This window comes from Hippopotamus amphibius, chromosome 8 (genome assembly GCF_030028045.1).
Source record: "Hippopotamus amphibius kiboko isolate mHipAmp2 chromosome 8, mHipAmp2.hap2, whole genome shotgun sequence".
Taxonomy (NCBI): Eukaryota; Metazoa; Chordata; class Mammalia; order Artiodactyla; family Hippopotamidae; genus Hippopotamus; species Hippopotamus amphibius.
Genome location: NC_080193.1, coordinates 125,761,751 through 125,777,899, shown reverse-complemented (window position 1 = coordinate 125,777,899; position 16,149 = coordinate 125,761,751). Strand labels below are relative to the sequence as shown.

The window sequence follows — 16,149 nt, the reverse complement described above, 5'->3', positions numbered from 1 at the left end:
GCAGCCCTGACTTTACCTGGTACTCAACCACAGCCCTATAATCCAAGAGCAGCAGCTGCCCTGGGGTGCTGGGTTTAGGGGGCCCTCATATGGTCCAGTCAGAGCCTCTTTCCTAAGGGGAATCCCCTCCCCCATGGCCAGGACCTAGAAGGCTGTACTGGAAAAAGGTTCAGCTGCAGAATAGCAAGAGGCTATGCTCCTTATTGTTCAAAACCTCCCTGGTCTCTGAATACCTGCTAGGATGGGTAGAGACTTGCCAGAGTTCTACAAGGAAACTGAAGGCATGGCCACCATTGAGAAATGTCTTTCAACCAGAGCATTAATTCACTTTGCTTCCAGTCCTGCACAACTTAATCTGCTGCATGGAAAATTAAGCCAAAAGTGAAGGGCTGTCTTAAATCAGCAAAACTTGACAAGTTCTTCCTTCCTATCTTAATTTCACTTTCTTCATTTTTAAGCATATAATCAGTCATCAAAATCGAGAATCAGATAGAAAATGCAGCAGAAATTCCAGGACACAAAATCACAGAGATATTTAGTTTTAAGAAACTAAAAGTTCGTTGGTTCCAGTTATATCTTAGAAATATTTCAAACAATTTGTTATTTGAGGTGAGAGGAAAAAAATTTTAAAGTATCTCCATGTTTTCTCTCTCTGAGAAAAAGAAAGGGATACAAAGGAAAAATAAGAACACTTCAGGGCAGTATCCCATGACTGGTTGGTACCGAAATTGTTGGGTAAAGAAACCCAGCCAAACTCTTTCAAAAAGTCAGCAACACTGTCACCTGGCTCTGGCTGGCATAAAAAAAAAAAAAAACAAATCCAGCTTCTCTTGCTAATTTCTGCCTTCTCTCAAGTAGGCAAAATTGTCCTCACCAGCAAACTTCCATTCCCTACGATTTTCTGCAGAGGCTTAGGCCCCTCCTGTCTTGAATTGATCATGAACATGTCTAGGACTTCAAAAAGGTCAAACAAATTCTCCTGCTTTTCCTTTCCAGCACCCCTCTCATAACTTTCCCCTTTATTTGAGCCTTTTATGGTTACTGCGTTTTGTGTGTCAACACTCGCCACACCAGCAGCCCCCCCCCCCTCCCCGCGATGCAGGGCCAGGCCCAAGAGGGCCTCCCTGACTCTTTTACTTGCCCCATCCAGGTCCTGTCTTGGTCCAGGAACAGCGGGGCTAGGTGACAAGCGGGCTTCACCAATCACAGGCTCAGGGGAGCGATTTTCTTGGAGATGGGCTGGCCTGGGCAGTTGACACTACAGAACGAAATGGGCTCACTCTGAGGGCTCTGCCACCCACCCCAGTACCCTCGGCTCATCAGATCTAATGTTGCCCCTGAAGTGGAGCCTTAAATTTGCCAGAGGACTTACATAGGCGCCCCGTTAATGGCTAAGATGGAGGATGATGGATTGGGGTTCTGTGACTGAGGAATGGAAAGAAGGGATGAAAAGGGCTCAGGGTTGTGATCCCTGCACCCTGGCAGGGCTGCCTGGAGCCCACTCTACCCCCTTGAAGTCAGACCCTGTTGCTCTGGGCTGCTCCCATTATGAGCCCCAAATTTGCTTGGAAAAAACGCCCTCCTAATTTGCCCCTCTCAGTTCTCTGCAGTTGGCAGCTTGGAAAAGAAAGCGAAACAAAGGTCCCTGGGAAAGTGAAGTTTTCAATTAATTGGTGTGAGTAAAGGGAGGGGGTGGGTGGTGGCCGCAAAATGCAGCAGGCAGTTAGGCTGCAGGGCGAGGCGCAGAAGTTTCCTGGAGGGCGGCAGAGTGGCTTTCTCCCGGCGCCCTCCACAGGGTCTTTCTGCGGACCCGGGGAGGCTGAGCCAGGGCCGGGCAGCCCAGCTTGGAAGACGACTCCCGGCTGGCCTGACTGTAGAGGCGAGTAGCGTGGACCAGGCATCCAGACTTTTCTTGCTGGGGCAGATCCTCGGGTTCGCCGCGCCGAGGACGAGGCTTTTCGTCCGCTTGATTTACTTGTAAGTCTCTGCCCCCAGCCCCAAGGGCGGCTTCGTGGGCATTTTCCGGGTGGACGGTGTGTGCATATGGGGCGGAGCGGGGCGGGGGGGGGGGGTGCTGCTCCAGTTGATCTTAACTCAGAGGATCGCCCTGGAGAACTTGCGTTGAATGCCTTTGCCCGGTAGCAATGCGCCAGGTAGGGAAAGTGAGCTCCCTCGGGTTTGGGGTCTAGGTCAGCTAATCTGAGGAATTAAGCAACAGTATCAAAAATCTGTCTGTTTTCACATCATTCTGATCATTTCTGTCCTTTGCCTTCGTTTAGTTGTGCAGCTCAGGGAGCCGAGGAGAGGTGGCAAAAACAGCCGTGGCCGAGACTAGGCGCAGGCCTCGGCGCCCGCCTCGGCGCCCGCCTCAGTCGCAGACAGGGCCTAGGATGGGCGGTCGCGCAATCGGCTCGTGGGGGTGGCTGCGGCGCAAACGCCTGGGTCCGGAGGAGGGCGGGAAGGGGCGGTGGGCTGCGCAAGGGCCGGGGAGGGGTAGGGGCCGGGGTGGGTGGGTCCGCCGGGCCAGGGCCCGGAGCCAGGCTCTCCCGCGCCCCCACCCCCACGTGGCCCCGCGCAGCCAATGGAACGGCCCCGAGCGGGAGCCCTCAGGGAGGGAGGCGGCCCCCAGACCGGCCCAGGCCCCCTCCCAACCTGAACTTCGTTTTTATAAACGTCCCGCGATGAGCTAACCTGTTGGAGGGCGGGCGGGCGGGCGGGAGGCGGGAGGCTCGCAGAGGGAGAGAGGGCGAGAGGAAGAGGGCGGGAGCGAGAGAACCAGAGAGAAAGGAGAGGAGGGAGGAGGCGCGCCGCGCCATGGTGTCCTGCACGGGGCCGGGGCCGGGGCCGGGGCCGGGCCAGGCCGGGCCATGAGCCGCGCCGGGAGCTGGGACATGGATGGGCTGCGGGCGGACGGCGGGGCCGCCGGGGCGGCCCCGGCCTCCTCCTCCTCCTCCTCCGTGGCGGCAGCGGCGCCCGGCCAGTGTCGCGGCTTCCTCTCGGCGCCAGTGTTCGCCGGGACACACACCGGGCGCGCGGCGGCAGCCGCAGCCGCGGCGGCGGCGGCAGCGGCGGCGGCCTCTGGCTTCGCGTACCCGGGGACCTCTGAACGCGCGGGCTCCGCCTCGTCGTCGTCATCTTCGGCTGTGGTCGCGGCGCGCCCGGAGGCTCCCTCCGCCAAAGAGTGCCCGGCGCCCGGCGCGGCCGCTGCAGCGCCTCCGGGCGCCCCGGCCCTGGGCTACGGCTACCACTTCGGCAACGGCTACTACAGCTGCCGCATGTCGCACGGCGTGGGTTTACAGCAGAATGCTCTCAAGTCGTCGCCGCACGCCTCGCTGGGAGGCTTCCCGGTGGAGAAGTACATGGACGTGTCGGGCCTGGCAAGCAGCAGCGTACCGACCAACGAGGTGCCCGCGCGAGCCAAGGAGGTGTCCTTCTACCAGGGCTACACGAGCCCCTACCAGCATGTGCCCGGCTACATCGACATGGTGTCTACCTTCGGCTCCGGGGAGCCTCGGCACGAGGCGTACATCTCCATGGAGGGCTACCAGTCCTGGACGCTGGCCAACGGGTGGAACAGCCAGGTGTACTGCGCCAAAGACCAGCCACAGGGCTCCCACTTTTGGAAATCATCCTTTCCAGGTACGGACGTTGGGAAAAGGGGAAGGACAAGTGGGAGAGATGCAGGGAGGGAGGGAGAGGAAGAGAGAAAGAAGGAAAAGAAAGGACTGGGAGTTTATGCCCCTACTTAGGAGTTGGGCACCTATCCTCCTCCCCCAACCATGGTTAACCCTGTGCAGCAGTCGGTCCAGCTTGTGTGGAATCTGTAAATTTATCCTTTAATTTAAACTGCCTCTCTCATAACTTTTTTCTCCTTGTGTGTGGGCATAGGCCTATTTTTCTCCTAGAGTTGAAGGTCTTTGCTGCCCTTTGCTCAGGCCTTGGCCCCTCCTCCCTGAAGAGGTGTCAAGGAGTTGAGCTCCACTTTTCAAGGACATGAATGCCCCCAGAGTGACCACTAAAGCTTCCAAGAGCTCACAAGCTCCAAACGCAGGAACGAAAGAAATCAAAGTTTGAACAAACAGCCTGGAGTTTTAAGTTTGTATGTTTGCAACCAGCATTTGCAGAAACTGTCCTTATGAGAGTCCCCAACAACCACACCATAAAATCGCAAGCTTGTTAAGATGCCGGTTTGAGAAACCATGATGATCCATCAAGTTGGCCTTCACTTTGAAGTGTAAATAATCTTTCTTTATTAACATGTAAATAATGTCTGTTTAAATAATAATAAAGTGTAAACAGCCTGGCTTTCTTCATTCTCTGTACCCTCTCCAAGTCTACACACACAGTCCCCAGCTGGGTGCTCCAGATATCCTGGTCTAATTTTTCCCGTGCTGTTTTTTTATACCAGGGGATGTGGCTCTAAATCAGCCAGACATGTGTGTCTACCGTCGGGGGAGGAAGAAGAGGGTGCCCTACACCAAACTGCAGCTCAAAGAACTGGAGAACGAGTATGCCATTAACAAGTTCATTAACAAGGACAAGCGGCGGCGGATCTCGGCTGCCACGAACCTATCCGAGAGACAAGTGACCATTTGGTTTCAGAATCGAAGAGTGAAAGACAAGAAAATCGTCTCCAAGCTCAAAGATACTGTCTCCTGATGTGGGCCAGATTGGCCGCAGAGAGTTTAAATGCTTCCAGTTGCCTCCAAAAGACCTTTGGAAAGACTTGAATTATGTATTTAATTCCCCCATTCCCCTGCCAGTGATGGCAAATTTTGTGAATTGTTTTTCTCTCATCCCCTTATCTGGCTCTAAAATTTTTTGCTGCCCAACCTGACTTTGTAGTTCTGTTTCTTACTTGTTTATTATTGATTTTGCTCTTGTCTAGGTTTATTTTTTATGACTTTTTAATGTTCTGTTTCTCCCTCCAGGCCAGTATAAAGGACTTGAAGTATTTTTTAATAATCTGCCCAAATGAATTTCAGAAGTGCCATTCTGATTTTAGGGTTTTTTAAAAATCACTTTTTTATGCCTGTTTCCAGCACTTGTTATCTTCATAATCCATTAGGGCAGAACGACTTGCAGTCATTAATATCCTGATTGGGTAATTGAATCATTAGCTCTCAGCAGTCACCCTGAGGCAAATGGAAACAGCTCTGGGCAAGCAGTGTTCTAGGGTCACTGGGAAAGTCTAAAAACAGGAGGCTGGAGGTACTGTGATGGCTTCAGAAGCAGCTACCTTATTAAATAGGGTTTGTATCAATATTGGAGTGAAGACAATCTTTCCAACTTTGGGTCTTTCACTTGCAATTGTAATTGTCTGTGTTTAATACACCTTGTAGATTTGTGCTTTTATGATCTTTAATTTGGAAATAATGTGTCCTCATGGATGCCTTCATTTCTCTAGATGCAGATACTTAAATGGCTGCAGTTGGCAGAGTGACCCATGGATGGTATAAATGCAACCGCCCTCTCCTTGGCCTCCAGTCTGTGGGGCTAGAATTGAGGCCATCGCCTCACTTCCTTGAAAGAGGCTTGAATCAATGTAGCCATGGGTGGGAACTTTTATCCAGAACCCAGCGAAGAACTTGACTGTCTGAACAAATGTATTGGGCTCTCGTGGAGCTTTAAAACATCTAATAAATGTGGAAAATTTGGAGCTTTGAAGTCCAGGAAGAAAAAAAATGATGTTTCTGAAAGTGATGATAAATAACTACTTTTAAAGTGCTGCATATTTATACACCTGAGAGATTATTTTTGTAGATGCAATGTCTGTGAGCTGAGATACATGAGCAGTGCTTCAGGCATTTAAAAATCACTTTTTACTCCTAGGGATATGCAAATAAACAGAACTCTCTTGTTTCTTCTGAGTCTTTATACATTTGTTTTCTTCTTCCAAGCTTGTGTTGCCTCTAGAAACTGTTCTTATTTATTATAAAATCTTGTTATCCTCAATGCTACAGTTCCCTATAGATGAAGGAAACTCAACACCAGTTCTGGTCTCTAAAACCTCCAGGCTCTCCATTTCCATGACTCCTTCCCCCTCCTTTTCCCATGGCTTTAATTTAAATAGCGGTATCTTTAAATTGGGATATAATTTGTGGTGTCTAAAATTATATTTTTTACCAGACCAGCTCAAAAAAAATTCCCAATTAAATTCTACTTCTCTTTCAAAAACTTATCAGTTTATCAAATAGTTTTATTTTTTGAAGCAATATGTATGTATGTGCCCGGGTTGGAAGTTTTCTTCCTAGAAAGGCCGTTATAAATATCTATTCTAGGAAGGTCTTGAAATTAGTCATATCCATATTTGGAAACTGAAAAAGAAACATTTCAGGCTTATCCCTTATCGCCTTCTCCCGGCAGCCTGCACACAGCAGTTGAAGACTGAAACCATAATTATACACCCTAAACCTCTAGAAGCAATTTTTAGGCACTACGAACTTTCTTCCTGAGGGCTTTTTGCCACTCAGGGAAATGGCCGCTGAGGAACTGGATGCCTCGCCGTTGGTAGCGCCGGGGCGCAATGAATTCAATGGCTGCTAACTTTTTGGTCTGTGAGTGAAACACAGTTGTGTAAAACCTCACACAATATGTAACTTTTCTGGCCGAAGGATTCCCCTATGGATCTGCCAGAGAAAGCGCAGAGACCCAAGGTTCAGAGCTACTTTCGTTTTCTCCGCCCCGGCTTGATTTCTTTCATATCTTGCAACCGACTGCAAGCAGGCAACTTCGTTTTAATTGAGAGACAGACAGGCAGATAGACAGAAAGAGAGGCAGAGAGAGAGAGAGACAGAGACAAAAGGAAAAGTGACCACGATTCAATTTCTCAAGAAGAAATAACCCCTGAAGATGGGGCCACACTGTCCCAACCTTCCACTTCGGGAAGCGTTACTAACATTTTCTCTGTTTTTCTCTCAAGATGTGTTTTCATTAGAAACGGGCCTGTTTCCCCTTCTTCTCCGTGGTTGTTCTCCCGCCTCCTTCTTCTTCTTTTTTTTTTTTTGTAAATTCCAGACTCCAGGGCCGCACCTCTTTTCCCAGATCCATTTCTCAGGTTTCCTGCCGTGGATAGGGAGGATTGCCTCGAGGTTTTCCTTTCATCTGTGGTCTGCCGGTCAGTTTTCCCCGCCTAAGAGAAACGGGAGGTTTGCTGAAGATTAAAACTGCGCTCAAACGCTCTCCAGTGGAATTTGAATTGACGGCTAAATCAATAACAGATGAAGACTTTGTTATTTATACGCATTCCTTTTATATTCCGAATTGAGGAGGGAGGAGCGGAGCCGGTCGGTGGTCCGAGGGCTGATAGGGAGGCCCGCGAGGCCAAGGGAGCTTCGCGGAGAGGCCTTCGCTTCGGGTGGAGACTGAAAGGCCGCAGGGAGAGCGCCTCCAAAACCTGGCAGGTTTCGAGCGCCGCTGGTGGAGAACCAAGGCCCGCGCGTCTACGCGTGATTCAGGAGGCCAAGGAGGCTTCGGAGCCGGGACGTACCGCCAAACAAAGGGGCGGCCGCGATGCTTCCCAGTCTCTGGCAGCCCGCCGGGTCCCTCTGACTCCGGTGCCCCGGCCAGCCTTGCCGCTAGGATCTCCGGCTTTCCGAGACGCTCGGCCGCGCCTGGCAGCGGGCCGTGACCGCACGGGCTGGCGACCCCGGGCCGGCTGCGCCGCCCTTCACTGTTGATCTTGACCGTGCGGCGGCGCCTCGCCAGGCGTGGAGCTCGCTCGCCATCTCCTGGGCAGTCGGCGGCATTGGCAGAGCTCGCCGTTTAGCTCCGCGATCAAATCCTCCTTTCCCATTCTCCAGCTCACCAGCCAAGCCTCCGGCCCCCTCCCCCATAGCCGCTCTCCCGCCCTGTCCCCAGCTGCCAGCTGCACGGTACAACTTTGTCCGCTGGACCTCGGAAATTATAAACTCAACAGATGAGGTGGGGCGGCTGGGCATCATCGGAGCCAAGGTGAAATGGAGAGTCTAGTTGTTCTAGTTTTTCCTGTTTCCCTTTTAATTCCTTTATACCGCTAGTCCCCTAGGGCAAGCCGCAGCTCTGCGGCTGCCTAAGCGTCCGAAGAAGACACCCCTGGACCTGGAAATACCGGAGAATCATTGTATAGTACTGAGATAGGAAGAGAGGAGACTGCAGGGACCCCTTGGAGCTGGAGCTTTCAGACCTAGGGAGGCTGTAGCTCCTCGAAAACAGGGCGAGTTTCCCCAAATGAGAGCCTAGGTTCCCTAAGCCCCTAGGAACTGAGGTTGCAGTTTGTGCCCCCCATGAAAAGACAGGGAACGGAATACATCTCTGTTTCTGAGCTCCTAAGGAAACGCTGACAGAGCCCTGAGGAGCCCGGACTTGCCCACCTCCACCCCACCCCCACCCCACCCCCTTACCCCCGCCCTAGAGCGAGAGGAAGAGGCCGATTGCGTTCCCCAGAGCCGCCCAATTGGTCGCCATAACTCACACAATAAAGTCGCGGCGCGGTGGTCAGCCTTGCCCTCCGGCGGCGCCTGTGTGGTCTCCGTGCCGGAGCTGGCGGTCTAACCAATTCCAGCTTGGCTCGGGGACCGCGAGGCGGGCTGCAGGCTGGGGCGGGCGCCAGTCACGGGGTCGCTGAGGGTCTTGGGACCAGAGGCAGGAAAGGAGGACCCTTAACCCTCCAGCCACACTAGACTGGAGGAATTGCCACATTGCTCCTAGCGAGGGAGAGCTGCCGCCCGCCTTCCTGTTCGCCAGACCTCCGAGCCCGCCAGCGGCCCGTGCGCCCCTGGAGGCGCTGAGCAGACGGACGCTGCTAGTCCGCTGCCTCGGTGTGCCCCCGCCGTTCCCGGCCGGTGGCTCTGGCTCTTCTGTTCTTCCACACCAGATCAGGGGAGCTCGTACTGCGCGCCACGGAGTGAATGAACACCTTGGAGTTCCAGTCGGCAGGCTGTAGTCGCCAAGGTGACTGCTGGCGATTAAAAGAATGTAGCCTTTGGCCACCGATAGGCCAATCAAGCTGCTGGGGTCCCCAGGTCAGTGTTCTTCATGGACCTGGATGGTGACTTTTCTAGGAGCAGAGGGCTGAACCATGGAGAAGCACAACAGAAGTGATGTGAAGCCTCCTTCCTGGGCACCAAATTTGGGCAGAATTTGTGATGCATTCCTCTTCTATCAGCAAACTATGCCTGTGGCCTGGGACCCAGGGCTCAGGCAGCACTGGGTCTTCACTGCCAGATCGCTTGTGTAGAGGCCAGTCCAGAGGGATGAGTTGGGGAGGGACAGGGTAGGAGTAGCTTTGCTCAGGCCTAGGGACAGAGTTGATGGCCCCATTAGACCAAGGGCTTCCTGGACAAGCCAAGAAGTGCGCTCTACTGGAAAAGGCCTCAGCTGCAAGTTAAAGCTGGTAGAAGCAAGCCTGGCCAAGGGAGCCAGTGGAAAATGGGAGTGCAGAGCCAGTCAGGACCAAGAAGTGTCCCAAGGGACATTGAGGCAAAAGCACCCTATGCCCAATGCCCCCAGCTCCCGAAATCAGCCCGGAAACTTGAAGAGGCTTCACCTTTGCTCAACGTGCCTTGGCTCTGCCTGGCAGCCTCGTCCTTCGCCATCGGATATTGCGGGGGTTATCATAATACCCTGAATGGGGGTGGGGGGGGACGGGTCGGGGGATGTAGGCGGTGCTGAAATGACCGGCTTTGAAGAACCTGCAGGCAAAGTTTCGTCCAATCGTCTGAGCCTGTCTTCTTATTCCCGGTTGTAACTAAATACTGCTGCAAGCGCAGCCCAAGCCCTTTGTTGGAGATGTGTGAGCGCAGTCTCTACAGAGCGGGCTATGTGGGCTCGCTTCTGAATCTGCAGTCTCCCGACTCCTTCTACTTTTCCAACCTGCGGCCGAATGGCGGCCAGTTGGCCACGCTTCCTCCCATCTCATACCCGCGCGGCGCGCTGCCCTGGGCCACCACGCCTGCCTCCTGCGCCCCAGCGCAGCCTGCCGGTGCCACCGCCTTTGGCAGCTTTTCTCAGCCCTACTTGGCTGGCTCTGGGCCTCTTGGCCTGCAGCCCCTGGGCGCCAAGGACGGATCCGAAGAACAGGCCAAGTTTTATACTCCCGACGCGGCTGCCGGGCCGGAGGAGCGTGGCCGTGCGCGGCCGCCCTTCATCCCAGAGTCTAGCCTGGCCCCCGCAGCCTCTGCTCTCAAAGCGGCCAAGTACGACTACGCGGGTGTGGGCCGCGTCGCGCCGGGCTCTTCGGCCCTGCTCGAGGGAACACCCTGCTCCTCCGGCTTCAGGGACGACGCCAAGGGCCCGCTCAACTTGAACATGACAGTGCAGGCGGCGGGCGTCGCCTCCTGCCTGCGACCATCGCTGCCCGACGGTAAAGGGTGGCCACGCTCCTCGAGCAACGCTCCCCGGGCCGGGGTGGGAGGTGGGGTGCAGGGGAGAGTGTGTAGAGGGAGGGAGCCGCCAGGGGTGGGCAGGCAACCGGGAGCGGGCCGGGCTGACTTGGGTTGGGGCTGTGTTGCAGGCCTGCCGTGGGGGGCGGCCCCGGGGAGGGCCCGCAAGAAGCGGAAACCCTACACTAAACAGCAGATTGCGGAGTTGGAGAACGAATTCCTTCTCAACGAATTCATCAACCGGCAGAAACGCAAGGAATTGTCCAACAAGTTGAACCTCAGCGACCAGCAAGTCAAAATCTGGTTCCAGAACCGGCGTATGAAGAAGAAGCGCGTGGTGCTGCGCGAGCAGGCGCTGGCCCTATTCTAGCCCCGGGTGTGGCCCGAGCCAGGCTGGGCCTCCCTTTTTTCACCAAGGCCTGGCGTGAAGGAAAAGGGGATGGGGCTTTTCCTTCTGCTCCTTCTCCGCTGATTCCAGGTACCCTCCTGCTCAGACAGCAGCCCCAGAAGCCTGCAGGAGATTTGTTTGGAGATCTGACCAGTTGAGCATCCATGCTTTCCCCTTTCTCGGAGAAGCCTGCAGAAGTTGCAGCACAACGTTGGCCTCGAGGCTTCCAGAGTGGGGGTCTGGGGTCACTTGTCCTAACTCTTAGCTAGGGCATTATACCCAGGGCTCACTCTAGTGCCCTTGTACTTAGATTTCTGCTTCCACCTGATTAGTCTTCCTTTCCCCTCCTCCCCAGCCCTTTCTGCATCTAGCAGGCACCTAACTAGAGCTCAGAGTGGAATTGAATTTAGGAAGACCTCTTGGGCAGAGCAGAAAGGGCTGAGGGCACAATTTTGTCTCTTGCAGCCAAAGCCCCTTCTGGCAAAGCCAAAATCTCGACTCTGGTGGAAGGAAAGGGCGCCGTCCCCTCTCCAATATGCCCTGTCTGGTTTGGGAGGACAATAGCTGCCCTAGACCTTCAGACTTCAGGAGGAAAAGGGAGTAAGGGGCGTGGTGGGCAGACAAACTCCAGAGATACCTCGGAGTCCAGGCTGGGCTGGCCCCTCCAGCTGGGCTGAATGGATTTGCTACTTCCTTCCCATGGCTGGGACGAGGGAGGCTGGGGCTCCACAGCAAACTGCAGTCTCCAGACCGAACGGGTAAAACCTCCTTACTTCTTCCACCTCCTCACATGCCTATACCAGAGCCCTTCACTCTGTAACGGGACCCCAGAGCTGAGCTCTGGCGAGGAGAGCTGCTAGTTGGCTTTGAGGCTGGGTTGCACTAGGAGGAGGGAGGAAATATTTAGGGGGAGGAGAAGGGAGTGAGCCAGGAAAGTGGGGGGGGGGGGGTGTCCTACATTCCGACTGTAAATATGGCTTCCCTGTCGAGGTGGGCAAAGGTGTCAATTTGTCTGTCTTTCTTTCTTGAATTATGGACCACTGCAGGGCGAGGTAAAGTCTCCCCCACCAGTCAGCAGTCAGGAGGGCTAGGAAGGAGCCTCTTCAGATCCTCAGCCCCCTCTCTTCTCTAGACCAAGTAGAGAGAAGCGGAAGTTCCGCTCTCCTCACCCTCTCCACTGCCCACCAGCTCCATCAGGAGCCCCAGACACTGCACTGTTTCTGAGGCCATGTCTGACCTGCTCCAGCAGAGCCTGAGAGACTCGGCGTCCTGCTGGGCTTGCTTTGTGGAGGCTGGGGTGGCTGAATGCCAGATAGAGATGTCCTGGGTGTGCTGGGGTGTCCTGCCTTAACTTCAGTGAACCCGAGGGCTCCCCAAGATCCTTCTACCATCACAGCCCCTTTTCTGTCTCCTGCAGATAAGTACCACCCCCCAACTCCTAGTGAGATGCACAACAGCCAAAGGGTTGAAGATTCCTTCCCAAAGGATGATGATGATTTATTTTCAGTGGAGGACCAGGCCCTAAATCGGGAGTAGGCACCCCAAGGGGAGCCCTGAGCCTCAGCCCAACTGACCTCAGTTGATGTTTAGATGAATTGCATTTTCTTTGCGATCTGATAGTTGTTCTGCATGTTTTGTTTTGTTTTGATTTTGTCAAAAACAATAGCGTTTATATATATCAGACATACAGAAATGTTTTGAGTGGAAATAAATATCCAAGTCCCAGCCATGCTGTCATGGGGCTGATGTCGGTTTTTCAAAATGTTTCAGATTCCTTTCTAATGTGTTTCAAGCCACCAAATTCGTTTTTCTTTCCTGGTTGCGGTTTCACTATGGGTGTCGACCTGACTGTTTATTAAATGAGAAAATGGCTTCCAAGTCAGTCAGGCAATGGTGTATAAAAGCCTAGGAACAAAATGTGTATAAAACATCCAAGGTGGGGGAACCGTGAGCGGAGTTCAGTGTGTCTCACACTCTAAGCAAACCTTCGGCTTGTTGCTGGCTGGGGCTTCTGCGTTTTGCCTAAATTCTCAAATTTTGAAACTTGCTGTTCAGGGGCCTGTCAAGATATGAGGTTCCTCAGATTTCAATACAAAACATCTCTCCCTGCCATGTTTTTGGGTCAGGCTTCCCATGAATAGGCTATGCCCTGTGGAGATTCTCTACACTGGCACTTCTGCCTGGAGCCCAGCAGGCTCCCTTGGGAAACATGCCCTCTGCATCCCCTAGGCCTTCAGAGCCTCTAGCTCAGGCCAGGAGAGCTAGGGCCTGCTTGGTATTCACCGAGCTCTTGCAGAACCCAGCTCCCAGCTAACTCAGAGATGGAAATTAGAGAATTGCTAGCTTTTAGCAAGTGGAAGAATTGGCAAAACTGTTGTCTCTAATTCAATGGTTCCAACTCCACTTCCCTGAAGCCAATTTGATGAAATATATTTTAAACAGCTCCTTTAAAAAAAAAAAAGAATAAAGGAAGCAAGAAGCTGCCAAGGGTGGCCCTATCTTTAGATGTTTTCCCACCTGGTGAGGCTCAGGGAGGCGATGGTACCAGAACTGAGTTTCTCTGAGTCCCAGAAGGTTTGGCCCCTTCAAAATAACCAAACAAAGGCAGAGGCTACACTCAGACCTCAGGTCCGAAAGGCTTGGTAAAGGGCCAGGGAACCGGACTTAGATCCAGGCCTTAAGACAGCACAGGGAGACCATTTCTTTGCAATATATACCATTACATCATTGTGTTCTTTCTCTTTAGCCTGGGACGTAGGGTAAGAGGAGATATTCATGGAGACCACTCGCCAAAGATATTGAAATTATTCTAAGGGTAACATCTTGTCTGTCGATTGGAGCTTCAGCAGTGTTTTTCAAATCCATCCCTTTTACTGATCTGTATGAATACAAAGGCTATGGTGTCCTCTCTCCCTTCCTAACAGAAGGAAGTCCCGGCAGGGACTTGGAACCACGATGAAATCTGAAAGAAATAAATACCCGAGAGAAATGCTGAAATCTGAGTGTTTAACATTCCCTCGCACAAAGACAAATGCGTCCTCCGACATGCTGCAGTCCACACAGGCCTCTTGACCAAGGAAAATGTTTTTAAAGGAGAAAAAATGGCTTGGTCTGGCATTCAATCGGCTGCGAGCTCAGAGGGCCGACCAGGAGACGCTTTTAAGGCCTGGGGGCTCTCCCCACGGGAGGTGGGCTGGGGAGGCTTCCGGGAGGCGGGCGGATGGAGGAGAAATCCAGAACCGTTGTAAATATTCATGTCTGTGGGGGTGGGGGGAGGGTGTGCCCCTTCACCCCGCCCCTCCCAGCAGCATCCACCACCACCCCCTTAGTGGGGGGGGGGGGGCACGGCGCCTGTCCGACCGTCCTTGGACAAAGGTAATCTCCCCACATTTTTGTTCTTCAGTCACTTGACTTAAGGAGCCCATTGCGAAGGCTCTGCAGGGAAGGGACTGGCTCTGGGTGTTTTCCCCACGTTTCTCCTCTTCTTTCGTTTCCTAAAAGAGCATAATTAAAGTTTGGCAGGGAGGAAAAGCTTTCTTGCAGAACTGTAGTGGCAATAAATGAAATGACTCAGAATCTCTTCCCCAGTCAGCTTTTACGAGAGCTGCCAGACAGTGTCTGTTCACGTTCTCCAGATACCAGAGGCGCCCTGACAAAGTTAAGGTCAAGTTAGTGTCTTATCTTGGGTGGTTCAAAATTACCGCATCGCGACCGGGCGCTGCGCGGAAAGCTACCACTCGCGGAGCTGCTGGCTGTGCCGGGAGGGTCCGATGCGCTCCCTGCTCTTCGAGTGGGGCCGCGCAGGCAAAGACAAGGCCACAGCTCTGGGATCTTCACGGTAGGTTCTCGAGCGGGACGCGCGGGTCGGGAGGCTGCGGTTTTCCTTGGGTTTCGGGGTGAGGATGGAGGAGAAAGCTGGGACCAAACGGCAAAGCAGGCTGCGCCCAAAACGAAAGCCTTGGCTCGGATGTGGGGGTAGTGGGTTCGTGCTAACGCGCAGAGAGGGGCCAGCCGCCCCTTTCCCCTATACACCCGCGCGCCGCTGCAGATGGCGCACCCTCCCCCGCCAAAGCACGGCTCCAGCCCGAGCGCCGTCGCCATGTCGTTGAACTTGAATGGTTCGTCCTCCCCCATTTCCCTCTTTAGCGGTCAGTAGGCTCCACTTTGGGGGCAGTGGGCTGCCTGCGCCCCACCCGTGCAGAGAGAAGGTGCCAGAATCTTGCGCACTTGCAGACACGTAAAGACCCAGCCGGGGGCCTCCGCGGTCCCTGCCCTGGGTCCTGAGCAGCCTCAGGGCTAGTGTGCAGTGTCCGGGGAGCCATTTTAGGAGAGAGATCCAGGGGCGTCGACAACGAGCCCAAAAAGGAGAGGCTTGGGCCGGGGATGGAGATGGGGAGGCAGATAAGTGTGCCGGCGGTCTGGGCAGAGGAGAGGGGGCGAACTGGAGTCTGGGCGAGAGTGCCAGCTGCGTGGAGGGTGCACACAAGGATGGGCAGTTCTTGGAGGAGGGGGGGCTTTTTGCCCGCCAGTCCCACCGACCTGTTTGCGCAGTGTTCTGAGGGAAGCTGAGATGGGAGGGGGGCGGAGGAGAGACAGTGGGAGGGAGAATGGAAAGGAGGAGAAAAAAGAGGAAGGGGGGAACATTGGCCAGAAAATAGATATGAGCTCTGATCACCCGCCTTTTCTGTCTGTCGGCATGGTGGGCAGAGCTCACGGCACCGGCACTGCGGCGGCCAGGGCCAGGGAGGGAACCGGCTTCACAGTCTGCACTGCCTGTCCTGGGCTAGGGCTGAGGCCCAGGACCAGTGCTGGAACTGCCTGGCAGAGGAATCCTAGGGAGAGGGGCAACTTCCTGCCCTCGGTTCTGGGATTTGGGTTTGGGGAAATTATTTCTCAGAGACTGATTTTACCTTTGGAAAACAATGGCTTTCCCGAGGTGGGAGCCCAGGCCTTGCCTGGACCCCCCCACCCCGGGCTAAAAAAGAGGGACGCAGCCGCGGAGGAGAGTGAGGCCTTGGGACGAGTGGATGGGGGGCACTCAGAGCCCAGTGGAGAAGAGGGGCTTAAACAAGGAGGGAAGAGCTGCTGAGAGCCCGCCCTCCCACCCCCCAGAGCCAAGGGGCCTATGGGGGCCCCCCCGCAGTGACCGTTCGAGCCCTAGGGTGCTGCAGGAGCCTAGGGGAGGCATGGCACGGATGCGTAGGCCTTGGCGGGGCTCCGACGCAGGAAAGGGGCTGGATGTGAGGCCAGAAGGCAGAGAGGGTGAGGAGGGCGGAGGCACCGGCGGTTTGTCTCAGCTTGCGGGAAAGCGGGAAGCCAGGCACCCGGAGAGTAGGACTTCATATCCTTTTGTTCACCAGACTCCCCAGCTTCTAGAGGGCCACGGGGTATCTCTGCTGG

The 16,149-nt window shown here is 54.3% G+C and overlaps 2 protein-coding genes across 2 annotated transcripts; both read left to right on the top strand.

Moving 5' to 3' along the window:
• The first annotated feature begins 2,867 nt into the window (after nt 1-2,867).
• HOXD13 (homeobox D13) lies at nt 2,868-4,659 on the top strand. The gene is made up of 2 exons (XM_057746105.1): nt 2,868-3,639; nt 4,409-4,659. The coding sequence occupies exons 1-2, from the start codon at nt 2,868-2,870 to the stop codon at nt 4,657-4,659; spliced, it is 1,023 nt and encodes a 340-aa protein (XP_057602088.1).
• Nucleotides 4,660-9,768: 5,109 nt separating this feature from the next.
• HOXD12 (homeobox D12) lies at nt 9,769-10,731 on the top strand. The gene is made up of 2 exons (XM_057746134.1): nt 9,769-10,342; nt 10,493-10,731. The coding sequence occupies exons 1-2, from the start codon at nt 9,769-9,771 to the stop codon at nt 10,729-10,731; spliced, it is 813 nt and encodes a 270-aa protein (XP_057602117.1).
• Nucleotides 10,732-16,149: the final 5,418 nt, after the last annotated feature.

Coding starts and splice junctions, on each gene's coding strand:
- HOXD13 (XM_057746105.1), top strand. CDS start 2,868: ATGAGCCGCGCCGGGAGCTGGGACATGGATGGGCTGCGGGCGGACGGC. Junction 3,640..4,408: donor TTGGAAATCATCCTTTCCAG/GTACGGACGTTG, acceptor TTTTTATACCAG/GGGATGTGGCTCTAAATCAG.
- HOXD12 (XM_057746134.1), top strand. CDS start 9,769: ATGTGTGAGCGCAGTCTCTACAGAGCGGGCTATGTGGGCTCGCTTCTG. Junction 10,343..10,492: donor GCGACCATCGCTGCCCGACG/GTAAAGGGTGGC, acceptor GCTGTGTTGCAG/GCCTGCCGTGGGGGGCGGCC.